The sequence below is a fragment of the Heterocephalus glaber genome, unplaced genomic scaffold (genome assembly GCF_053883595.1).
Source record: "Heterocephalus glaber isolate CG9 unplaced genomic scaffold, H.glaber_assembly_v1.0 deba00001587, whole genome shotgun sequence".
NCBI lineage: Eukaryota > Metazoa > Chordata > Mammalia > Rodentia > Bathyergidae > Heterocephalus > Heterocephalus glaber.
In genome coordinates, this window is record NW_028258365.1 from 5,034,994 (window position 1) to 5,062,498 (window position 27,505).

General features: G+C 39.5%; 1 protein-coding gene across 4 annotated transcripts in view; it reads right to left on the bottom strand.

Annotated features, from left to right (window-relative positions):
• The window catches only part of Slc10a7 (solute carrier family 10 member 7), a 245,218-nt gene that overhangs the window by 36,358 nt on the left and 181,355 nt on the right, over window positions 1–27,505 (bottom strand). Inside the window, exons 1-3 of one of the 4 annotated variants that reach the window (XM_087193353.1) lie at window positions 17,090–18,305; window positions 5,226–5,391; window positions 4,218–4,269 (exon numbers count right to left, since the gene is read on the bottom strand). In XM_087193353.1, the coding sequence (XP_087049479.1) occupies window positions 4,218–4,269; window positions 5,226–5,391; window positions 17,090–17,920 (1,049 nt within the window). In that variant the 5' untranslated portion in view covers window positions 17,921–18,305. Of the gene's footprint in view, window positions 1–4,217; window positions 4,270–5,225; window positions 5,392–16,995; window positions 18,306–18,387; window positions 18,407–20,743; window positions 20,828–27,505 lie in introns of those variants that run through there. The other 3 variants (XM_004868926.3, XR_002390581.1, XR_015443972.1) reach the window with 3 other exon arrangements.

Genomic DNA, 27,505 nt, shown 5'->3' on the forward strand with positions numbered 1-27,505 from the left:
TTTTGTCTTTGCTCATTTTGGGGGGAAACCTCATCTGTCTGACCGTAAGCAGGCAACCAAGAGCTCCCAGGCTCAGCTGCCTAATCGGGATGGTACAGACTTGCCACTGAGATTGCCTGTCTGGTATGCTTTGCCTCTCTCCTCCATCTCTTCCTCCCTCCTTCCCCACCATCCTTCTCCCAGGGCTGTGGTGAGAGGCCCACTGAGTCACTACCTTACAGGATTAACAGCTCTATGTAACTATTTGAATATTTGTTTTTCTCCTCATCTTTTCTAAAAGAGTTCTTTTGTCACTCTAGTGAGTCTAGGTGTCTGTTACTCCAGTTATCAGCCTGCCAAACTGTTTTTTACATAGTTTTTAAAGATTCTCAACTTGTGCTTTTTCTAAATTTTTCAACATTTTCTTTATCTTTGACCATTTCCCAATATTGGCTAAAACTTAGGTCACTATGGATAGTTGACTTGGTTTGATGAGTAACTCACATTTTCTAGCAACTGTTGACATAGACTGTATTACAAAGTTAGAACAGCTAACTCCTTTTTCTTGTTAGTTTTTGATATAAACTATTTTGATGTAATAATAAGCATCCTATAGTAGCTAACATTTATTCAGCACATACTATATATACATAGGCATAATGCTGAGGGGTTTATGTGCATATTATTTAATTCTCCAATGTTCCTATAATACAGGTGCTATTACTGTTTCAATTTTACATATAAGGAGGCTGACAAAAGTCACAAAGTTAGTAAAAGAGCTGAAACCCACGTCTGTCTGGCTCTAGCTTTGGAATTTTGAATCCTGATACTATTTTGTAGACAGATATATGACTGTTAAATCTACTTTAAATGCTCACTGATATGGTAACACACCGAGACAGTAAATCTAAGAAATGCGAAGAGAAGCAGAATGTGGCAAGAAAGTTGAACTTTCCATTATTGCGATGCTGAAGCATGCTGCATAACAAACAGGCTGCTTTCTATGCTGAGATTTATTTTTTGCCAAGTAAATAAATACATCTGGATTTATTAGATTTATTGGATTGATTAGTTTTGTTTTTTTTTTTTTTGCAGTACTGGGGATCAAACTCAGGACCTTGCGCTTGCCAAGCAGGTGTAGAAACACTGAGCTACATCCTGGCCCTATTGGATTGCTTAGGAAAAAAAAAGTGAAAACATACAACAGATATCAATTTCACCAATGTCAGGTAGGAAAGAACCAAAACTAGGAAAAGGAAATGGAATTCAGGAGGGCACAAATCAATGGGTTCTAATTCAAATTCTTAGTATCTTCAATGAAATGGTTCAGAGTTCAGTTAAACACTCTTTTAGTTAAATTCTCTAACTAAAACAAGTCATGAATTTTAAAAGTAATTAAAATAACAGAGCAATGAGCAAAGCACGAACAAATACTTTTGGAAACGTCAAACGGAAATGGATTTCAATTCTAGGTATACTATCTGATTTTAGCTAAGTTATTAAACTACTACAATCTGATTTTAGCCAAGTACTAAAGCAAACTACCATAAGTCTGGGTCCTCATCAGTAAAACAGTAGCAAAGAGGCCAGATATCATAGTCTTGCCACCACACCAGAAATACTGTATGGACCATCCTCAGGCATCTTTCATTCTTCCAATAAAAGCTTTAGCAGCTATGGGGGCTTTCAGCAACAACACAGATGAAAGTCATCTTCAAAATCTTGTCCCTTTGAAAATTTTCCAAAATTTTTTTTTTCGGTACCGGAGATCAAACTCAGGTCCTTGCTCTTGTGCAGTAGGCAGCAAAACCAGAGCTAAATCCCCAGCCCTAAATTTTCCAATTTTTAGTGGCTTGTTTTGGGGCTATGCACCCATTACCTTGGAATCTGATAATCACTTTTTCATAGTTTATGGTTTAATAAAGAATGTGTTGACTGACAGTGGGTCAAATAAGTTCAAAGTATGACAGAATTTCAGGAAAGGCAAAATCAGGTGGCAAAGAAGGATTTTAAACCCAGGTCACTAGGAAAGACTAGTTTACTGCATGCTGAAAATTGTTAATTTTAATTCAACTAGTTGTGATGTCCCTCTCCCGCTGTCCCCCTTCAGTAAGGAATCCCAGCAGTTTCTGATCAGTATTGCATCTTTTCAAGGAGTTTTTCAGTTATTAACAGGCTCTCTGCATCCTGCTTATCTGATAGGATGAACAGGCCTGACTATTACTTCCTCCACAAGGGCCAGCGAACAAACAGCCACTGAAAGGTGACACAACAAGCCATTCACAAAAAGAACTTTAAAACAGCTCTTTCTCTCTGACTTACTCAACTAAGGCACATTGTCTCTGTGACTCAAGGGCTCCAGGCTTTATTTTTACTTCATAAATCAGAACCCCAAGCTTGGGGAAATGCTTCAAATTACATCAATCAGTACATTCTTATTGACTGTTTACATCAGCCTAGTGCTATACTAAGTGCTATATAGGCCAAGTGCTAACATGAGGCCTGTGCCCATCCTCCCAGGCCCTGACATGATTTCAAAAAGCCTCCTCAATACCCTAAGCCCTCACCTTGTGGTAACTCACTGGTCTTTCAGTCAACCTGACTCAAGCCCACCTGGCCAGTGACTAGTGTTACTTTTAATCCTCCTTTACTACTGTGCTGTTCTGTACATGTCCACATAGACACTGTGGCTTCTTCTGTAAGAACACTTTCTCTGCCTCTCTGTCTGCTGGACAAGTGGCCATTCTTCACAGCTCAGGCCAACTGCATCACTCCCATGAAGCTGGGCTCCACCACTCTTTGGAACTGCTTTCTTCTTCTGTGAATGGAGCACAGGTTGGCTTACTATACTACTCAGAGTGCACTTAGTTATTATCACTGCACATGTTTAGTCTATAAATTCATGCAGGATTTGGAATCAGCTCTTATTTGTGGCATCCACTATGGTAACTTTCTCATACCAAAGGCTTAAGTATCTGTTGAGGTCAGGCATGGTGGTGCACGCCTGTGATCCCAGCACTTGGGAGGCAGAGAGGCAGGAGGACTGCAGTGAGTTGGCGGCCGGCATGGGCTACATAATGAGTTCAAGGCTAGCCTAAGCTACATAGTGAGACCCTGTCTCAAAAAAAAAAGAAAAATTGTTAAATAAATAATCCCAGCAGAAGAAGTTGCATTTAAGGTGATCCTTTAAGAACAGGAAAGAGAAACTAAGACATGAAGAACAATTTGGTCATGAGGACAGCCTAAGCAAGGGAAGGAAAAGTGTTCTAGGGAATAGCAATGATTTTACCTCAACCTAATGCTTAGGCAGCATAAATACCAGTGGTGATTTCCAGAGACTGTATTTAGACTGGATGGCCTTGGACTTAAGAAATTAACTTCATTGCAGGCACTGGCCAAACAGTGAGGATATCTGAACAAGAGAATGATCATCAGAACTTGGAGTCACTGGAAGCAGTATGAAATGGATAGGAACGGTTGGGCCTAGAAGTAGACTTACCAGTAAGATACACACTGCAATAGACTGGACAGAAGAGGTACCAAGAACCTGAATTAGGGAAATGGCTATGAAGCAGAATAAATATTACAAAATTAGGGTCAAGACATTTAAAAAATGGTGGGAAGGATTCCAGTCTGAGTAACTCTGAGGATGGTAGTTCCATTAAAAATAAGTAAAGAGGGGCTGGGGATGTAGCTCAGTGGTTCTGCCACCTGCATCGCAAGCACAAGGACTTGAGTTCGAGCCCCGGTACCAAAAAAGAAACAAAAGAGGAAGAGGAAGTTTCGGGGGGAAAAAGATTAATTTTCTATTTTGAGTATCTTGAGCTAATATCTTTTTTTTTTTTTTTGGTACCAGAGATCGAACTCGGGACTTTGCACTTGTGAGGCAGGCGCCAGAACCACTGAGCTAAATCCCTGGCCCTTGAGCTAAGATCTTAAGACAGTCAGGGGAAGATAACTACTGGTAAGGAAAACATAGTCCTGAATCTCAACAGTATGAAGAGGAAAGCTCCAGCCAGGAGAATGGAGGAGGCTGTCTAAGCACATGACATGGACAGATGAGACAAGGACCAAGGACACATCTTCTGGTGATGACTACAGCTTTGGGGTCGCAGAGAGTGAAAAAGAATAGTCGAAGACAAGAGGGAAAAAAAACGGGACAGTATAGCGGCACAGTAGCCAAATAAGGAGTATAATTCCTCACTTAGGAAATTAACAAAAGATACCAAATCACTTACCTTGTTGAGAAGATGAAGGTTAAGAGCATAAAACTCAGTTGAATAGATACTACTGAAGAGAGAAAAAAAAGATTGAACCTAAGTTAGCATTATAAAAGCAATGTATCTGGAGTATATTTACTGATGTGCTTAGTTTTATCTGAAATCTAAAAAAACAAATGAATAAACTGAACAAATGTACACTGCTAAATTGATAGATTCATTTAAATCAGTAGAATTAAGCCTATTCTTAATGGCAACATCGCCAGACACAATCTACGATTACTACTGAGGGAGAATCTAAAAACCCTTTTTCATTTAAGATTTAGTTAATTTTTTAATTTAGAAAGACCTGGTTTATACTATGAGTATATATAGTATATATGGCACAAATGTGGTATTATATAATACTTCGGAATAACTCATCTTCATTCTTAATAACAAAAGCTGTCTTTTGTTACAATATTAATAAAAACTGTCTTTGGTTTTTTGGGGTTTTGAGCTTTAGCAGTTACTGGCATTTTATAGCCTACTGTTCCTTAAAATGAAATGCTATTACTTTAGATATATTTTATTAGAAAATATGTAAATGTTCACATTTTAACCAATGTATTCAAATTATTATCCATATAAAATAATGGTATCACACATTATCAATCCTGCTTTTAAATCAAAATAGGGATTAAGATCAGTTTAAACTTAAACTAAATTGGTGGCAGAGTGCTCAATCAGATTTTTGCATTTGATAGATACTAAGGCTTCTTTCATCTGACATCAACTATTGAGAATCAGAAAACAGTGTAATGGACATAAAAAAAAAACCCAAAGGAGATTAAGATCCTAAGTGCATAAGTGATGTCTTTCTAAAGAACAAATACACAAGACAGTCACTGAGTAAATATGTATTAATATAAACGAAGTATGGGTTTCTAATGAGATTAACATTGGAAATGTGTTTGAGGCACACGGATTACTTCACACTGCTCCTGAGAAGACTGAGGGATATCAGGGCCCCATCTTCCAACTTACTTATGAATAGGATGAGAAGGAGGCTGAGCTTATCCAGGTCAAAGTGTGGGTTGGAGAACGTGTCACAGAATGTGGTGTAGATGATCATGAGGAGCACACTGCTGCTGACAGCACCAAAAGGGGGTTTCTTTCTTTCAAGCCAATCCTTGATGTATCTTCGGACAATCTGCAACACAGAGAGCAACAGGTTGCCTCTTTTCAGAGATGAAGGGAGTTGAACTGGGCATCACAAAGGGATTCTGACAGCAGAAAGACATAAAGAGAAGAGAATAATTTGGATGATGGCCACAGTGGATTTCAAAGCTTCCCTGCCATGCCACTCTTCTCCTGGGGAATGTAACATTTGTAGTGCAACTTCCACTGGGTGTCCATAATGAGAGTGTATTTTCAACCACATTCAAATCCATCCTTAATCATGCCAAATGCTCTTTGCTAGCTGTCACCGAGACATGCCCATTAAGCCTCCCCAAAGTTTATCTCCTCTGCTGATCCTAATGGATGTGTGTAATTATCACAGTCCCCTTTGCCTCGACAGACAATTCCAAGTATAACTTTGGGAATCTTAAAAATCTGACATCTTCAAGAATTTCAAGATGGTAGATAATCAAAAGTGATCCATGGAACATATTAATATTTAAAATGCTAGCAAAGCAGCAGAAGTTTTTAATTAAATTATAACTCATGCTTGAAAAGTAAAAGTGCATGTGTTGTGGGAGTTTAAATAATTTAAACTCTGACTATCTAGAGTTTTTGTGAATCCAAAGACAAATGCCATTTGCATGCTTTTAGAATTCCAAAATTAACACTTAAAAATGAATAAACCTGTCCTAACTTTCCTATAAAATGATCAGTGAAATATAAAAAAGCTACAGAGCAATCTTCTCTTATTTCAAAATCAAATCAGATATTTAAAAATCAGGACAGTCTGAATATTGATGATAACTTGTGTTTGGACATAAGAGTGAACCATTCTACTTCAAATCTTATTTTACTCTTGAAAGAAGCTGTGTAAGCGCTATCATAAGGATGACAGTTGAGACATATTATGTTTTGAGTCACTCATTATTCTGCATAATTGAACATGAGATTTCACAACAGGTTTAGTTAGCATGGATCCATTAGCAATAATGAGGTCAGGGAATTTCTCCTGATAGGGCTGATGGGGTTCTGCCGTCATCAACTCTGTCACCAAAAAGGCTTAATTCACAATGGAGCACATCTTTTCTCTGTCCCAGGTGCGCATTGAGAAGCGCCGTGGCGATACTTCAAAACAAAATAAACTCCATTTATTTCCCCAAATCCATGGGTTCATTTTCTGCACTTTTAGGTACTCCAGGTCAACTCGGGTCTGAAAACATTACATGGAAAATTCCAGAAATAAACAATTTATAAATTTAAAATATGTTCTGTTACAGTACATTACTATAATTATTTTTTTATCATTGTTGTTAATCTCTTATTGTGCCTAATCTATAAATTAAACTTTATTATAGGTACATTTGTATAGGAAAGAGTATATATAGGTTTTGGTGCTATCCATATTTTTGGGCATCCACAGGGGTCTTAGAATGTATCTCCCAAAGATAAGAGGTGACATCGTACTTTCAACAGAACCTTTGAAAAAATGGCTGTTGGATCTACTTCAGCTGTTCTCAAGGACTCACTAAGAGAAATAATAGCATAAATAAAGGAGGTCTTGGCAGAAAGGCTATCAGTTGGTACAAGGCACAGGAATAAAACATTCAAGGTTGGGTGGGGTGAGGATAAAGGAGTGTTATATATAGACAAATAGTTAATTTTTTTAAAAAATGTGTATTATCCAATTAAAATGATAGCTAGATTAATAAAATATTATGATGGGGGAAGTGATCCAACATCATAGTAATTTATTTAGTGTTCATTTCTTTAAGGTTAAAAATGCAGTAAAATATAGAGACGTAAGATCAGTTCTGCTACACAGTATTATGGACTGATGTGTTAGGACATAAATTTTGGATGCAGTGTTTGAAGTATCATAGGTCACCCAGATGGCCTCATGTTCAAATAAGTCGCCATGAGTGGTGACAAAAGGGGATGGAGGGACTTCATTTATAGGGTCATTTCATAGTCTACTGTGTTTGGCAACAGAAAGCCAAAAGTGTCCTAAATTTAATACAGCTCAACTCCTTTAGGAAATAAAACAAATGGAAAATATATAGAATTAGTGAAGTCCATGATGTCTTTCAATCTCATTTATATACCATGGTTAAAACACATAAGATTCCTCTCAGCCACAGGCTACATAATGTATGATCTCAATTCTCAATGAAAAAGTGTCTTCCTCTTCCACCACCATGGCCCCCTTCTGACAAAATAAACAAATAAATATGAGTGAGGTGTATCTTGAAAGCCAAAGTCACTTTAAAACCAAGACAAATAGCCAATCATTAGTGAACATGTGCATTAACTTGATATTAACTTGATTTGCCTAACCCAATAACCTCTTTCTCCATTATACAGTGCTCAGAGTCTCACAGTACAGTGGGACTCTTGTAATAAGCAAGAAACAAGGGCTCCCGAGTCCAGGATCTTCCTAGCCAAAATGCCTTTCTTGTAAACATATCCATAGGTTAACGCTGGGTACTTAATCTTGAAAACAAAAACCAAAAACCAAAAAACAAAAACAACTGAAGAGTTGGGAACTAGGTGGACCTACAAGAGAAACAATAACCTTAGAAGAAAAACCTGTCTTTCATCACTTTTAGTCTTATGGTGGCATTTGTCTGTTTCCTAAGCAAACCATTTCCTATCTTGCCAGGCTCCATAGAGTTTTTCTATCTTTCTCTAAAATTAAATTCACAAAGCAGATGCTTTTGCACTGCGTAGCTAGAAAAGTGTGAAAATGTTGCATAAACAAAACTGGGTGCGGCAGTGTTGACATGCTTCAAAGATGTGCTTTGTCTATAAACTCCAGGAATGTCATCTTTTTTCAGTTCAGCAACTTAACTTTCTTTTTTTTTTTGGTACCGGGGATTGAACTCGGGTCCTTGTGCTTGTGCAGCAGGTGGCAAAACCACTGAGCTAAATCCCTGGCCCTAACTTAACTTTCAACCTGATGATTCTCCATGTGTTAAGAATTCATGTCCTTTTCAAATTCTCCAAACTTCTTTTTGCCTTATAGAAAATTTTAATAGCCTTACAGGAAACAAGGCTCTATTAAGAGATAAATACAACTTCTCTCTTGGGAAAAAAGACAATCCAGATTAGAAAGAAAAGAAACTCTGACGAGGTAGCCAGTGGTGTCTTCAGAATCTATACTAATTCTGAAATTTAGGCATTAAAATGAAATGAAATTTAGGCATTAAAAATTAAATGACAAATCCTCAATAATTTTTCTCTGTGAAGAAAAAAAAGCTTCCATAGAAAGCTTTTTATTGTCTCACCTTCAGCATTTTGATTTTCTTTATTTTAAATAAAGTAGCAGGAAAAGTTAAAAGGGAAACTTAAATTTGACTCTTTGTAACTCTAATAAGCTGAGTTATCTATCAAATACCACATAAACTCCAAGTTGAGAATCTGTAAAAATGACGTCTTACATGAGGAATGTCTATACGCCAAGGTGACTGTGAAGTAGAATATCTGTCATTTTACTTTCCTTAATTTCTTTGTCAGAGTATTTCCCTGCATTTTATTTCTACTCTATCTTTACATTTATAAATGAGTTTTTGAGTGAGGATATATGATATATAATTTTTCATGTTAAGCCTGAATTTTAAATTTATTTTTGTTCAAGGTGGCTTCAGAATCTTCCTTTAATTTTTATCTTCTATTGCACTAAACCTATATATTTTCATAAAGTATTTTGTCCTTCATTAATATCCTGTTGAGACATATGTGAAGTCAAACCAAATTTATATACTTTTCTTTTAAAATAACTTATTAAATATTTATTAAATTCAAAATAATATATTGTAAAAAGTGTAAATAATAAAAAATGGTTGGCCTGGGGATGTAGCTCAGTGGCAAGTGCAAGGCCCTGAGTTAGATCCCTGGTAACAAAAAAAAAAAATCGTTTCAACAAACATGCATTGCCTACTTTACTTTCTGAAAAAAAATTTCTATTTGATTTCACTCACATGAGAAATAATTGCAGATATTATCCTGCAAAGCTTATATTTGAAAATAGAGGCACAGAGGGTCCCCAAGCATGCATAAAATGTTAAAAAACTAGTCGGGAGGATGAGTAGAAATAAGACCTCTATTTCCAGAGAGAGTACAACATAGGGGTAAAGGCATAAACTCTGGAGCCAGGTGTGCTAGGGCCTGAGTCTTAGCTCCACTCCTTTGTAGTGTTGGGCAAATTCACTAACTTACCTTTGCCTCATCTGTAAAATGGGTATAACATAGTTACAGGAAGAATTAAGTGATTAAATAATTATGAAATGCTTTAGAAAGAGAGTTTGTACATAGTAAATGATCCCCATTCTTATATCCAAGTTCTAGTTGGGTGACGTTTCTGTTACCCAACTACATAATGTAACAGCTACTTTTCTCCCAATATAACTCATACAAAGCAGTAAAAACAGCTCGTATCAAATTTTATGAGAACAAAATTTTACTAGCATTAGTAACACTAAGTTCAGCTTTAGCTGAATCTTATTTAACATGAAAGGCCAATCTCAAGCTGTGAAACTAATCACCAATGGAAGACCCAAGAATGCATGAATGATAATGTATAAATATGCTTTTTCAATTATTCACATATAGGGGAAAAAGCAGGTTTCAGTGTACTGCTTTGAAAACTATAGCCAAAGTGGCAGAAAATAATGAAAGGCAGTAGAAATTCTATTTTATTAATGTTTATTTATAAAATGCTCGCAAATATAATGCATGAAATAAGTATTTGTTGTGAGCATTAGATGTATTGAACGGGTTTAGCTGAAGAGCATGGGAAATGCTGCCATGGCACAAAGTTTATTTCCTTCTAGAATTCAGAAGAAGCAATCTTAACCATCTTTGGAAAGACTACTCTCATCTAAGAGTCATGGCACCTTTGGGATACAGGATATGACAAGACAAGAAAGTAAAACAGGCTGTAATATGTGCACGTAACCACGCCCCAAGTTGACTGTAAACTGCATGAATTACAAATATGTACTAATAAAATAAAATAAAATAAGAGAAAGAAAGTGAAGCCTAGGGCCAGGGATTTAGCTCAGTGGTTTCGCCGCCTGCCTTGCAAGCGCAAGGATCTGATGTCAATTCCTGGTACCGAAAAAAAAAAAAAGAAAAAGAAAGTGAAGCCTAGAGGTCCTGTGTACAGCGAGCAGTGATAAAGACCAGGTGAGGCTTCCTATCACATTGAAGCCAGTACAAGATGACCTCAACCAAAATGCAAAATGAAGTACTAGATGAAAACAACACTCAAAAATAAAATTCATGCTCAGAAATATAAATCAGAGGATGAATGATAAAGTTGTATTATTACTAAAAGTTTAGGGGAAATTTATTCAGCTCATACCCTTAGTATTTTTCTTTTCCCTCCAGTTGCTATTGTTTGTTCAAGAGATAATGACAAAAAAAATCTCATTTTGAAAAATGTACATAACAATCTATGGAAATTCTTATTTTTATAATTTGGCATGGTAGTTACAACTGAGAAACTATGTCGCCTATGCCACCTGGCATGTGTCTCACCAGACTGGAACCTATGAGCAGGTCAGGGGTCACACTGCACCATTTAGGGTCAGTACAGACATGAAGTAGGCAGACAAGGTCCCTGTTCACATGGAGCTGACATTCTAGTTGGAAAAATAAAAAGTAAAACAACAAGCAAATAAGATGCAGGTACCGAAATATACTAAGTAGAAATCTAAACTTGGTGGAAGTGATGGAGTGGCAATGGGGTGGCCACTGGAGGAGACTGAGGAGGGCCTTTCTCTGGAGCCCAAAGTGGCGAGGTGTTCCGTGCACAGGGAACAGCCAGTGCAGAGGCTCTGAGGAGGGAATGAGCCTGTGATGTTTAAGAAAGGAAGTCAGTGAGCCTCAAGAGTAAAGGAGAGGTGGGAGAGTGCTAGGAAATAAAGGGGACCTAAAAGCAGAGGTTAGGGTGAAATCATCCTTTTGAAGGGGAGGAAAGCAAATCTTATAAGGAAGAAGAGTGGGTCTTCTGGGAGGTGATACATGGCATTTTAAGTTGGGGTCATGAATTTAAAATGAAGCATATTGTTTTCCTAGAAGCACAGCTCTGCCTCTCAGGCAGCAACGTGACTCGGCCTTTGTGAAGTAAGTAACACAGAGAGCCAGTGAGGTGAGGAAGCTGAGTTCTGCCAGGAGGGGATGACACTGAGCGAGCGACTATAGAAACTAAGCAGCTCGGCTGCATTCATGGTAGAAGGCAGAGTTGAGTTTAACCAGGGTTGGGCCTTTCTGAGCAACACAGTAAAGGGAAAAAAGGGTGAAGGAGTTGAGAATACTGGCAAAGGAGTGATTATGACGCCAGACTATGGAGACTCCGCTGGGTAAGGGAGATAGACAGTAAGGCCAATTGACTGGGGTTCTTGATGAGGTTTAAGAGTTACTGAAGAGGACAATGAGCTTATAAGGTATGGAGGTAGTACCTCAGAAGGGAGCGCTCTGAGATTATCACTAAGGTCAAACAGGACTCCGGCGGTGGCGGGTGCTGACACTTGACTGTGCATTAGAAAAGGGAATTCCTGCTTTAATATACCATATGTACCCCCTGCCAAGGAAGGCGTTAGTAATAAATGTACAAATCTATGGTCGCTATAAGGTGAGTATATATCTTTGAAATGCAGTATCGTCGCACCCTAGGTTATCTATACAATTAATTGTAGGCCAGGACCCTGTGAGGGTGTGGTCATAGGAGCAGGGGACTGAGGTGGCAGTGTGGTCCTGGAAACTCTTGTCTGTGGAGAGGCTCATCCTCAGGTACCTGACGATCATTCTCATGGAGCAGCATCCACATAACAGGATCTATTCCTATATATGGTCTGTCCCTTGTCTTAATGTACCCATGGGCTAGGAATGGCACCAGAGACCGAAACCACGAGAAGGTGCTGAACATGTGGCTTTTCTTTCACATATATTTTTAAAAACCTATTTTTTCCATCAACAGATATTCTAAAAAGTTATATACTGTTGGCCTTCTATGTCCATAGTTTCCACATGTGTGGATTCAACTAATCTAGGATTGGAGATATTTGATAAAAAAAAAAAAAAAAGAAAACCTGCCTCTATAGTGAATTTGTATACTTTTTTGTTTCTTGTCATTATTCCCTAGACAATATATAGCACAATAACTATTTACACAGCATTTCCATTGTATTAGGTATTAAAAGTACTCTAGAGATGGTTTAAGCAGGGGTCCTCCAAGCCTTGGATGACAGACCTGTACCAGTCTGTGGCCTGTTAGGAACTGGGCTGCACAGCAAGAAGTGAGCAGCAGGTGAGCAAGTGAAGCTTCATCTGTATATGGCCACTTTCATTCAATTGCACAGCTGCCTGAGCTCTGACTCATATAGTTTGCACAGCTCTGTGAAGAGACAGAAGAGGAGCACACATTTTCTCTTATACACCAAGGTGGGATGGCTTTCTAAAGGTAGATCACTGGCCAGAATTTCTGAGTTATGACAGCGGCTCCAGAGATTTCCTTTAGAAAAACAGTCACCACCACTTTTCAGTGACTCAGAATGGGTCACAAAACTAAATTATTTGTGTGACATATTCAATTTGCTCAGTGAACTCAATCTGTCTTGGTTTAGAGCTCAGGTGTTCCCCCAAAGGCTCATGTGTTTAGAAGATGATTGGATCATGGGGCCACTGTACTCCTTAGTGGATTCATCCAATGATGAATCCTAGCTAAATGTGCTATTAGGAGCTCGGTCTGGTCAGAAGAGATGGTTCCCCGGGGTGTGGTCTGGAAGGGTACATCTCCCTCCCTGGATCTTCCTTTTACTCTGTTTCCTGTGAAAAGTTTTCCTCCATGCTAGGCCTTCCATCATGCCACTTCTGTGTCTGAGCCTACCAATCATGGACTGAAACATCTGTAAATGTGAGCCAAAATAAACCTCTCCTCCCTTAAATTGTGGGTACCAGGTATTATGTTCAGTGATGAGGAGAGTGTCTAAGATAGATTTTTGTATTAGGAGTGAAGGTGTTGCTGTGACAATTATCTTCTAAAACATTAGAAGCTTTGAGAACTGGCTTGTGGGAGGGGTTTGGAAAGGTTTGGAGATAACAGCCAGAGAAGCAATAGAATGCTGTAAGCCAGGCTTGACAGAAAATTCTGGTTGGAGCTCAGAAGAAAAGAATGCTGATAGGAATTAGGTAGTAAAGGCCAGGCTAAGGAGCTTTCAGTTGGGAACAAGGACTCCAGTAGCAGTTGGACTTGAGACACGTATGTAACACTCTGTTAGAATATTTGTCTACATTTTGCTCATGTTATAAGACTTTGTAGGAGACTTAGACTAAGGGTACTAGACCAATTAATCTAAAAGAGGGAATTTCAAGGCAGCCCAATGTTCAGGCTCTGGTATGAGTACTTCTCAGTCAGGATTAGAGTAAGAAGGAGGAACAAAAGCTCATTTAAATTTTTTCAGTTTTGCCAGAAAGGAAGCACCTGAAAAGTTGGAGCAAAGGACAGTATGATTGCTGAAAAAAGTTAGCATTAAAAAAAAGCCATGTACTTTGCATTAGGAAACATGAAAGATGGTTTGAGGGTATCTTAAGAATCAGTATAACCTCATTTTTCACAGGCTTAAAGGTGCAAAAGTGAAAGACTTTGCTTTGAGAAGAGAGCCTCTGTTGGAGAAGAGATGGCTAAAGAATTGGTTCCCCAGATTTGAGTTCACAGTACTTAGCCATCCAGGCAATCTGAGGCCTCTATAACCATGATCAAAGGAGGGCCAGCTACTGCTTGAGCTCATGGCAGACCTCAGCATCATCCATGTGGTGCTGGTTTTATGGGCATGCAGAATGCAAAAGTTGTGGGGTCAAGTAGGTTTCCACCCAGATTTCAAAGGAAGACCTGAGAAGCTAGCCAGTGTGCCCTGAGAGGGCAGTGCCTGAAGGTGTGAGAGTGAAACTGAAAGTGCAGTGTAGACTCCACAAAGTTGGAGAAGCCAGGAATGTTGAACGTCTGAGGAAAGCTACAGGCAGTGAGCACAGCCAACCCAAGAGAGACCATGAGGGCTACAAAGGGTGTGGGGCCACCCAAGCCCTTTGTAGTTCATATCTTGCTACAACTTTCCCCAGGTGATCTACTGGACATGGCTCTACTGGATTTAATGTTCGCTCCGCTAGGCTTTAGTTTTTCTTTGGTCTTATTACTTTCTTTGTCCCTATATCTCCCTTTTGAATAGGAATATTTACCTATACCATTGTATGGTGCCAGTGCTTAACCTTCTTTTCGACTTTTTAGGAGTTCATAGCTAAGAGTTTGCCTTGAGTTTCAGATGAAACTTTGGACTTGGACTTTTCAGCAATGCTGAAATGATTAAGAGTTTGGCAACTCTTAGAGATGGACTGAATGCATTTTGCATAATGAGATGGCTATGATTCTTCTGAGGGTCATAGTATGATTTTCATTTGGGATATCCTCCCAAAACCTCATGTGTATGGACTGATGACTGGATCTGGGACATACAGTACTCCTAATCCACAGCCAAATGTACTGTTAGGAGGTGGTGCCTGGTTGGAAAAGGCAGTTTGCTGGGGCGATGACGTGGAAGCATTCTCCTTTTGCTCTCTGCTTCCTGACTGCCTTGAAGTGAGCCACATTCCTCCGTGCCAGCCCCCTCTATCATGTCATTTCTGTATCTGAGCCTACCAACTATGGACTGAAATGTCTGTCAATGTGAACCAGAATAAACCTCTCCTCCTTTAAGTTGTGAGTATTGGCTATTGTGTTCCAGCAACAAGGAAAGTGACTAAGACATTGTCAATTCAGAGGAGAATAACAACTATGTTCTAGTTGGTAGATAAAGTGGCCACATTCAAAGGCAAACTGAAATTATGGGGGTGACAAGTAAACACTTGGATTTTGACATGTTTTAAACATTAGCAGAGATTCTGAAAGACACTGAGCCAGGGATTTCTCCTACCTGGTGAATAATCACCTTTCTCAATTTTCAAAAGGGTTTGAGCATTACTGCCGAACCTCAAAGATACCTGAACTGCAAGGAATGAATCCAATATCCACCTGTGAATAAGCCAGGTGAATTCTATTTGTCTGTGCTAGAAGAGGATCAAATGCTTGCGACTGCAAATGATGGTGTCCTTAAAACTATATTTGTGAATTAAGTACCATGGAGAGATGGAACTTTAGGGTAGGCCAGGGGAATGTGAGTAGGTGGGCTTTACTTCAGAGGGGAGCTATACAGTGAGTCTTTAGGAATAGGCGGTTTTCTTTTCTTTCTTTCCTTTTTTTTTTTTGAGACAGGGTCTTGCTGTGTAGTTTGGACTGGCCTTGTACTAACTATGTAGCCCAGGTTGGCCTTGAACATGCAGTTATCCTCCTGCCTCAGCCTCCTCAGTGCTGGGATTACATGCATGTACCACCACACTCAGCTTGAGGGAGCTTCCTGACAGAGAAGACAGGGACAGCATGATAAAGGCAGGGGGCAGTGAAGGCATGTTCAATTGCGGGAAGGATGTGCACATGGCACGGCAAAAGAGGAGTCCATGTGGGTTGGGATCCAACTGTGAAGGGGTCTGTGGGCCAGACAGTTGGTGACAGGGAGCCACAGGGAAGGTGTTAAGGAGAGATATAACATGATCTGATTCAATTTTTATGACCACCCTGGAGGTGGTAAAGACAGTGGACAGGAATCAGAGAGATTCACAGCAGAGAAACAAGTTTGGAAGGTGGGATAATTTAGAGGTGTACCACTCTCTCTGGCAGTGTGAAGAGTTGCAGGTGCCAGATGTGAATGATTTCTCAGGCAGAAATGCTAAAATGTAGCGTCTTCCTGGATGTCAGGGTAAGGATGCAAGGAGAGGGAGGAGGCAAGGTTGACTGGTGGCTTCTGGACACAGAGACTGGGGTTGGTAATTGTGTGTTTTTTTATATTGAGGATTTATTTATTTATGTATTTATTCTTTTTGGGAGATAGTCTCACAATGTAGCTCAGGCTGGCACTCACCAAAGTGCCCAGACACTGGACGTGTTCTACCTTACTTGCCAAGAGTCCCTTTATGCTCATTCCTTGACAATCTATGCAACACTAACTTCAGACATATGCATGTGAATTCACTATTCCATCGTCACTGATACACTATAGATAACACTCACAATTTGAAAGAGGAAAGGTTTACTTGGTCTTATAGTTCAGTTCATAGGTTGGTACGGCAGAGGGAGATAAACAGAGGAGGGTGAGAGACACAGCCTTCTAGGCCATGCCCCCAGTGACCCACCTCCTCTAACCTCGCCTCATTTCCCTGCATCACATTGAGCTGTAGACTCAGTAGAGAAGTCCGCTGATGAGTTATCATGCACCCATGATCCAGTCACTTCTAAAAGTCCTACCTGTGAGCACTGGAAGCTTTGAGGGAACCCCTACAGAAGAAAGCTATGATCACCAAGCAGGGGATTCACACAACTGTCACATCTAAACCTACTTCGATAGCGAAACTCCTCCGTGATTTCCCAGTTCCCACTGGGCTCCAGCGTATACAGTTGGTACACCATGCACCAATCACAGTAGGTACAGATCTGGACCCTAAGGGATAGCCTTATGTCTGTCAGTACCTGTGCCAATTTAGCACAGACCTGGGGAAATTTCTCAGGGTTCATAGCTCTCCAGGGGGGCAGGATACAGCCCCTAGATTAACTGGCTCAGTGCGGTACACTCATGCAGCAGGACCTGAAGGATGCCCAGGGAAATGGGGTTCCCATAGCAACTGAAGGTCTTGAGCTGGGAGCAGCGGCTCAGGGGAGGCAAGATGGCAAGGAGCTGGGGGTCTGTGCTGTCACAGTTCTCTAGGACCAGGGTCTCCAGGGTGCTGGCCAGTTTGTCTAGCAGAGCCTGGAGGGTCTCCAGGTTGAATGACTTCATTGAGAACTTCCTAAGACTCAGGGACTTCAGCTGGCTTGTGCCTGGACACTGGGCCAGATGCTTTAGGTCACATTCCTTCACTGGACTTGAACTCAAGGAGAGGGCCTCCAAGGGGGTCTGGCTCCTTAAGATTTTGTGCAGAGTTCCTTCCAGGAAGAAGACATCATCTATATCCCAGAGACTTTGCATCTGTCCTAAGTGAAAAGTGTAGATGCCGGAATGCCACTTGTTTTTCCAGGCTGAAGTATACACTTCTGGGCTCAGCCTGCTGAAGGGAAATGTGCGAAGGTTTGTCATCTTCTTGAGCTGAGGAACAAATGCTTTCATGCTTTCCCGACCCCAGTCACTGAACACGTCCAGCTCCTGGATAGAGTCCAGTTGCACAGCACAAAGAAGCTCCAGGATTGTAAAGACAGCGTGGGACTTGATCATCACCTTCTCACAGCTCAGGAGTACTGAAGCTTTTCTCTTCCTGGCCCACTTCAAGCGACAGAGTTGCAATTCATCACGGGTGGCACAAGACCTACTCCAGGCTTCAAAGCAAAGGTACGCGAATATTGTCAAGGTCAGCTTCTTCTTCCTCAACCCAGGCTTGCCTGCTTCCTTACTGCTGGCATCTTCTGAGTGGGCAGTACTCATGGCTCTGGGCCCTACAGTCCAGAAGTCCCAGTGTACATTCCTCCAATCCAACACCTGCAGACTCCCCCTGTGGTGAACCTTCTGTGACAGCTACATGTCAGTTCCATCCAGTAGGGCTTGCAAAGTCCATAGGTTTCTCTGTTGCAGTGTGATTTCTCCCAGCTGAGGGTGTGGGGTCTTTGGTTTCCTCAAAGTCACCAGGGGAAAGGCCAGGGCTGCACCATCACCTTCAGTACCTCATTGTGTTCCCCCATGAAGGCCTCCATGAAAATTTTATGGAAGATCAAGGGGGCAGGTCATGCAGAGCAGTGCTGGCTGTGGTCTCACTGTTCAGCAGGCTCTGCTTGGTCAGCTCATACAGAGTCAGTGGGCTCTGTGTAGTCATCCTGAGAAACCTGGTGCAGATGGGGGTGACGGAGCTGCAGGATCCTGGCAGGACTGGGCTCTGACTGGAAGCTCCAGGACTGAGCCGGTGATTGTTAATTCCTAAGAATAAAATACAAAGAGGAGGGGCAGGTAGATGAAAGCATATGGGTTTCTTCATTGAAGAATGGCACTAAAGTATGTTGGTACCTACAGTACTTTAAAGAAACTACTTACGTTACTTTGTGACTACCTTTATTACTCTTCAGTTTACTGACTAGTACTGGTCACACAAAGGATGAGCAAGCTAACAGTTCATATTTTTTCTGGATAAATATTCTTTAATTATATATATGATATGACCCTATAAATAAAAAATTGAATAACTTGGGCACTGGGTTTCTTGTTTTTTTGTCCCTGTTTTAAGACAAGCATTGCTTAATAGAGATATTTCCAAGGAAGAATAATTATGTCCTTCAAAGTATTATGTGGAGTTATTTTATGAACCAAGAAAATAAGTATGTATTTAAACTAATGCTAACCAAAGCTTCAACTGCATCAAGATGAGAAGGACAGGTGGATTCAATTATGCCTCTATACGAGAGAATATCCCATATGAATCACAGAACCTCATTCATTCATTTCTTCACTTGCTCACCCAATACAATTTATTGTGTACCTATAGTCTGGGAATGTAAGAGTAAAAAAAGCAAATATGGTTCCTATACTCATAAAGCTTATAGCCTAATGGAGGAGACAAATAGCAAGCATACAAAAGGTAATATATATTATGAGAATGGCCAAGAAAGAAATCAAATAATGTGCTGCAATAGAGAATAACTAGGGAAACATACATTAGGTAGTTCAAAGAGAGCCTGAATTAAAGAGTCAAATGAGTAATAAACTCGGGGGTGGGAGGGAGAGTATAAAGACATTTTAAACAGACAGGATAGGAAAAATTGAGAAAAAGCCAGGGAAAGTAGAGGTAGGAAACGAGGCGGAGATTAGAAAGGTAGGCAGGGGATGTATCTACCCAGACTTCCCCTTATCAGATCAGCACTGTGGAGGAAGAACTTTTGGCAAGTACTATTTTATACTTAGTTGAATAGTATTCTTTGAGTGCTTTTAAATCTTGTCCATTTTTGCTAATTTAGCCCCTTTTGTAAACATAAAATTAAAAATTTTAAATACCATGCCTGTATAGTGGATGCTACGGTGTGGTGGGCAGACTCAGCCACCGAGAGATCCCTGAAAGAACGGGGACTGTTGCCTGGATGGAAAATCACAGGGAAGTTCCTCTCGTCACGGCCGTCGGTGGGTGAGATGGAAGCCAGCCACTCCTGAGTGGTCAGGGCAGGAATGCAAAATCCAGGTGCTCCTGCCTTGTAGCAGGACAACTATGAGGGGTCCTCTCTGATCCACAGTTCCCAGGGAACTGTGCAGGGAAGATGTCATCCTAGCCAACTTTCTCATCCTGCCCACGGGTACAGCCCTGCACAATTCCCACATAGGAACCTCTCAGAAACTGACAAAAACCAGCACATAAATACTGTCTATTCATACATCATTTTATAGGCAGTATTTCAAAGAACTGCTTCCTGTTTAGTATTTGCAGACGCTCTGGTGATCATTGTGATGGTGATGGTGATGATGAAGGGAGCTACAGAGCATCTGCCTGTATCAGCTCCATGCCAAGAACTTTATTATGTGTTCCTATTTCATTTAATCCTCACAACAACATTTTAAGATTGTTACTAACGCTGTAATAGTTACCACATTATGAACCTGGAGACAGGAAAAGTAAATGACCTGCCCAAGGTCACACAGCAAATGAAAGGTAGAACTAAGTCTACAGTCTAGTTGCTCTAAAATCTGTGCTCTTGGTCATTTGTACTGGTGCTCTCAGATTCACTCATTGCAGTAGTACATTAAATTCTGTTCTCTATTACCATAGCTTCCTATGATTTACAACAAACCAACCAATCAACCAACCAACAAAAACCTTGCTTTACAATTTATATGTTTATAATTAAATTATATGCTCATTGGGAACTTGTTATAAGAAGTTGGAAGAACGTTTTTTCTGAGTCCTGTTGAATAAGAATAAAAAAGGAAACTAAATATTCTAAGGTCTAACTTTAATATTCTGTTCAGGAATTCTTATATATAGCTCAAAGCAGATTAATATTAATTTACAAAATGTTTATTTTGTACTGGGGATCAACTCGGGACCTTGCTCTTGAGAGGCAGGCACCAGAACCACTGAGCTAAATCCCCGGCTAATTTACAAATTAAAAGATAGGAATTTTGTGGTTGATGAAGCTATCTTTTCACAGTCATCTATTTTCAATTCGTTGTTTCTTCCCTGTGAATATCATTTCACTCAATTTCCCTGACCTTACACAAGAATTCACAATTTGATCTATAAAGAAACAAAGGGCTAGAAATTGGAGAACTTACCTGTCCAATAATGAGAGGAACCACAACAGTCATAAAAAGCTGAGAAAAAATAGATGTAAAAGGCACAGAAGAGGATGAGCCAAGCTGTAAAACCAGAAAACAGGAGTTAGAATTACTCTGAGTTATCAAGTATTGCTGTTAATCAAATAATGTAATAAATTTCATTTCAATAAATTTGGTCACATGCACCAAAACTTTGGTATAGATCAATAAAGAGTTCATGGTATGATAAAAAAACATAGGGAATGTTAATCCCCTCAGAATATGACCCCTCACTTTGAACACTCTTATCCCACTCTTCTTGCCACTTTCTGAAGTAGTTCTGGAAGTTCTCTTTTGGGTCTTTTCATGGCTGCCTTGATGACTTGAATTGATTCAAATGTTTACAGCAATTTCGTCAAATAAAAACATTACGGTGTGTCCTCATTCACCTCAATTACCAAATCTGGCACTGTGCAACTTCTGGCTCTTCCCCAAAGTCAAAATGACTATGAAAAGTAAATGTTATGTTTCGAATCCATTCAGGACATAAAGGTAGTCATGATAGTGCAACTAAAGACACTCATAAAAGAAGACATCCAGAACTGCTCCAGAAAGTGACAAGAATAATGGGATAAGTGTGTCTGAAGTGAGGAGGGGATTTTGATTGGATTAATGGCAATGTGTTTTACTGTAATATTTTGGGATTTAAACATTCACTATATTTTGTGATCACACCTCATTAGTAAAGTTATCTCTAATTTTCTAAATTTACACAAAATAGACTGGTAAGTATTTTAAGAAATGATTTTTATTGGGAGACTATGATAAAGAAAAAATGATTTTACTACTGATTTGTAATCAGCCTATTACTTATTATTAAATATATTTTTGAATAGTAGTTCCATACTGTCACATAGTATAATAGTTCACCTATAATCATAATTTATGATTTTTACTTTATCTGCAGAAACATATAAACAAACGTCTCATTCTCTTTTCATGATAATAGTTTTATTTATGCAAGTGAAATTATTTCTAACTTTCCTACTCCTTCAAGTCAAAGACAATGAATCTCAGATCCTTTATAATTTATTCTGATACAAGGTCTAGCAAAAGGGGAATTCTAAAACATAACTTCTTTTTGTTTATTTTCCCGATTTTTATTTTTTATGAGTACGTGTGCAGTACACAATGATTACATTCCTCGTGGGGAATTGGCACATGTACACAGCACATCTTATTTGTCTTCATCCCCCCCGCCCCCACTCCTCTCCCTCCATCTCTTGGTCCTCTTCCCTTTTGCACAAGATCTATCTTCCTATTTAGTATTATCTGTCTTTTATTTTGAGTTTCTCATATAAGAGAAACCATGTGATATTGAAGTTTGTGTGTCTCATTTATTTTACTTAACACAGTGGTCTCAAAGTTTATCCTTCTTTATGACACGGCAGTACTCCGCTGTCTCTAAGGACCACATTCTAAACTTTCAATATACTTCTCTTAAATGTGTATTCCTTACCATTGTTCATAACTCCTATTTTCTCTCCTCTCTTGTTTTTTGATTCTTTCTTTGCTAACAACTGCAATCTCAGGTTCATAAAGACTCTGCTGCCTACAGAACAAGACTGTTTATACACACAGCTGCCCACTCAGTACCCTCAACCATCAAGAAGTGCTCATCTTCCTATGAATTTTCTAGTACTTTTTAGTATCTCCTTCCAGCATTCAAACCTGGACAAATAAGAGCCTCGTCCATAAATGTTTATCTGTTTCGTGAGTTCCTTTCGCAACATGGTTCTCTCAAACCATCCATAATTATCTCCCTGGCCCTTGAAACTTACTTTTCATCTTGCCTGTACAGATGAAATCTCAATTTTCAGATTTACTTATGCTTACTTAAAACTGGAAATAACTTTGGAGAATAATTTTGTGAAAGGATATTGAAGTGGTGATGACTGAAAGTACAAAGTAGCATCAAATATTTAGATAAATGAGGCTAGCATCTCAGGGTACAACAATGATGGGTCAGGGTTTTCATTAATTTCTACAGAAATTACCAGGAGTTTACCAGGATCTTTTCTCTATCCTTGTACATTTATAAAAGTCTGTTCCCACACTCACACCAATCTATATGCACTCAAAACACCACGAATATGTCTGCCCATCTGTGCTCTGAGGTCATTTACTGCCAGCTTCCATACTGACCCCAGCTGTCAACTCTACCCCCACATTGCAGCCTCTGGCCCTTTTCCTCCACAACTAATAAAAATAAAGAAATGAAGAAAGTCAAGCAGAAAAAAATTAAATTGATGAAGGGTAGGATTCCTGAAGTATCAACTGTTAAGTTATTAGGTGTTTGTTTTTATGCAAAATCAAAGGTTTAAAAGCTAATAATTACACTATTTTATGCCAACTATGTCTTGATGTATAAGTTGCTTAACAACTATATTCTCTCCACAAATATTAACCTTAAATGTGTTCTTGGGGCAAAGATTGAAACAGAGAAAAAGATTTTATGAAGAAATCAAGGCATTGGATATATAGAAAAGTAAGCTTTAAAGAACAAAGGTTTCAAGCTCAGTGCTCTTTTCAAGAGGGTTATAATGTTTGGAGAGAGGCAGCAGGATTCAGGGTTTTAGCTTCCATGTAAAGGTAACAATTATTATCTGGAATCTCATGTGTCCCTAGCTCCCCTTTCTACCTCAAATTGATAAATGTTTTTAGTTTTGTTTTTTTTTTAAATGAATAGCCATATGTAGCTATGTTTCCTAAGTAAGCACAGAGAAATAAAGGAAAACTCATCTCAACTTTGGGATTCAAAAACATTATGTATTTTAATCTCTTCCCCCATCACATCATAGACTATTGGTGTGTTAAATGTCTGGAAACTTGCCGTTCCTATAACACAATAGTACAAGCCGATGATCGCGGAGGAGGCTGTCCATGATCCCCAGTTCCCTTTATTGTTCAGAATGCCTGTGACTTCTGATCCACTTGATCGGAAATCCAGGTACAGTTCCTGAACAGTGTTTTCAGATCAGAGAACCAGGACAAGCTGACCAGGGATGTAATTAACTGCGTACCTAGAGCCAGAGGAGGGATGGCGGGGCTGCTGGAGGGGAAGACCCACAGGGTGGCTTCCTTAGATGTGGCTCTGAAAGGAAGAGAATCTTACTACTGGAGTCTAATTTGTCCTAAGTCCTTTCTTTTGAATTGGTTACCAGACCTGTCACTGTGGTCAGTGTGAAGATGCAGAGGTGCCCTGGTATCCAGAAGAAAGAAGAGCAGCATCTGGCACAGGACAGCACATGAGAACACAACTCACAAAGTACAAGATACAATCATTTTGTATGCAGGGTTGATCTTAACTAAAGCAGAAAGAAATATGCTTCCTGGGATATTTGGTTCTTCATATTTTAATGAGGAAACTATTGTGAAGATCAACTATTGAGAAGACCAATAGGTTTACAAGAAGCATCACTAATTTGCAGGTAAAATATGTGGGTGCAAAATCAGCTTGTTTCAAGCAATTCCTCTGGGCTTCACTGAACTACCTGCAGATTTAGAGGTAATATGTCTTGTATTGCCAAGCAATGCTTTAAGATGTAGCAGATTAAAGAAACAACCCAGTCATTGGCTAATTTCTTGCAGAAATATAGTACTTTAAAGTAGAAAACTCAAAAGTAGGTTGCCTTGCTGGTTTTAATATCTTATGCTGAGATCTGACTCATGAAAGTTCAGTATAAAGGAATTTAGTATCTTTGTGTCCAGTTGTTCTACTAGTCCTTCCTATGAGTGAGGGAATGCTCCAGGCACTGGGGATGCAATGGTGGACAAAACACATCTGCCTATCACATGCAGTGCCCTCTTAGGAATGTCACTTTCCCTACGTATAATTGTAAAAGTTCTGGTCCTTTTCCAAGATACAGTTTAAGTAACACTCGTTTAGGAACTCTTTCCAAAACCTCCTTCAAAAATGCTGAATTGCCCCCTTTCTTTTTTGTGAACCACTGCTCTCTGTGTTTCCACTGCGTCTTGCAGAAGCCTTGGTTGTTTTTCTTTACGAATCTGTCTCTCCCAGGAGGCTGTGTGCTTCTGAAGGTCAGAACACTTGTCTTGTTCACGTTTTACATCCAGAGAAATGGTTGACGAACTTTAGAACACAAGAAACATCTGGAGGGCTAGTTAAACACACACTGCTTGGTCCCATCCTGTTTTTGATTCAGAAAGCCTATAGAGGGTGATGGGAGATGGTAGAATCTGCATTTCTAACAAGATTTCAGGTGATGGAGTTCACACTTTGAGAACCACTAATCTAGTACACAGTAGGTGCCCAACAAAAGCGTGCCAGTTAATGAATGACTATAACTTATAGGTAGAAAAGAAGGTTTGATAGTGTTTCCTTTCCACTCTTCCAACTGTATTCAGGTAAGTCACAAAATCCTACTTAATTCACAGACCTGAGAAAAGATCAGCCTGGCCACCCACCCAGCTGTCTCCTACAATTACAACAGCAACACCGATTGTGCATGTGGTAGACACTGTTTCAAATGCTTAAGGTGTGTTGAACAGTCAATTCTCACAGCAGTTCCTTGAGGTTAACCTAATTATCACCCCATTTTCATATCAGGCAACAGTGGCACAGAACAGTCAAACAACTCGCACAAGGTCACTGTAGCTAGAAAGTGACAGGACCAGGATCTAAACCCAGAAGTGCGGTTTCAGAGGCCTCACACTTCATCTGTCCCACCGAGTGCATATTAGTGCCACAGAGCACTGAGCACTGAGGAGGAGGAGGAAGGGGACAGACGTGAAGCCCAAACTGGGCTCTCCTTTTTTTGCCTCTGTGAGAAAGAGAAAAGTAGTGTGTGTGTGTGTGTGTGCGCGCGCGCGTGCGCGCATTGTGTATGGCACAGAGAACCCCTTCACAACTGAGGTTCCTGATTTGGAATAAAGAAGATTATTTCAGTGACTATTTTCTCCACATTCCCAAGGATGGTAGGTAACCGGAAGCAGGGGGATGGCCAGAGGGATGTTAATTTAATTTAGGGGTTACTTCTCCAACCTGGCAGAGAAAGGCTGAGGGGAAGCAGGACTGACTGCCATCAATGCACTCAATTTGGAAACTATTTCATTTGGAAAGAACCTGGGAGTCCAGTCAGTCAAATATTATGGGGCCAAACTAACCAGACTGGGAAAGACAAATTAGTGACAACTGGGATGAAGAGACACTGACTGCCTGCAGAATCACAGTTATCAACTGACCGTTAGGAAACAGATGGTGCATTTTCAATCACTCCTGTAAGTGAGCTGACCTATAAATTGTCATTAATGCACCAGGCCTTCACTCGCTCTGCTGTGTAATCGCCCTTTTATCTCCTATCAGGGAAACCCATTAGCCACGGGCTTTGCTACTATTTGTGTCTCTTCTCAGCTATTAAAACATTATTGCATTAAATAATTCACCCTTGATGACTAGTCTTCACTTTCATTAGCACCACATTCAGAGAAAAATAAGAATAGATATTTAAAATTTATACGGTGGAATGGCCAATGTGAAACCACTTTTGCTAGAAAACCAGGAGGCAGCAGCTTCCGACATAGGGCAGGATCTATTCCCTTCCTGCCCGATTTCCATCTTCCCCACATCATCACAGAGCCCAGCCCTGGGGTAAGCAGGAGGAGAGGAATCTGCTTACTATTAGATTTAATTTTTTGTACCTGCGTTTTTGTAGATCACACGCGTAAATATTCATATCTTCTTTCTGTCACATAGGGCAGCATTTAGGCAGAAAAACAATCTCCCAAAACTCTTCCAGAATTATCCCTTTAACCATAAAGTACAGTTCTATCTTTCTTTTATTCTTTCTGTTATTCTTATATCTCACAGGGATACGTGCAAACTAAATTGGTGATTTATACAAAATTGTTAAATACATCCACGACTCACTGTTAAAATGACTGATTTTTATCAACATTAGGCATATGGCTATTAAACAGCCATTTTGATTCAACTGCATGCATCAAACTAAAATCAGTCTTCTTCACAAAAAGTGTAGTATTTAGTAGAGGAAGTGATCTTTTTATAGCTAAATGCATGGTCTTTTTTCTTCTCAGAGAAAAAGCACAAAATAGACTTCAAAAGTCTTTTTTAAAAGATTAAAACACTATAAAATAGTTTTACTTTTTGTTTATATGCTAACTTATCTTTTTTCAGCTTTAACTGAGGTAAATTGACAAAAATTGTATACATTCAAGGTGTGCATGCATGTGATACTTTAGTGTATATAATTGTGAAATGATTACCCCAATCAAGCTATTCATGTGGTTCCCTTTCTGTGTGTATAGTGAGAATACTTAAAATTTAATCTTTTAACAAATTAACCATGTAGTAAATTATTATTAACTAGAGTCACCACAGTGTAATTCGGTTTCTAGAATTTATTCTTCTTAAAACTACAAGTTTGTATCCAGTTCTCTCATTCCTCAAAATCTGGTAACCAACTTTCACTCTGCTTCTGTGAGTATGAATTTTTTAGATTCCTCATACAAGTGAGATGATGCAGTATCTGGCTTATTTAATTTTGCTTAGTATCTTCCTGGTTCACCTGTGTTATATGCTAATTTAAAATAAAACGTGAAAAGACTACCTTCTAATAACTTTGATGGAAACTACTCTTGTTTTTCTGTGCTGGTGGGGACCCAGGGTCTTGTGAATGCTAAACAGGTACTCTACTGAGCTACACCCAGCCCCGATGGAAACTTAACGTGTATAATCAT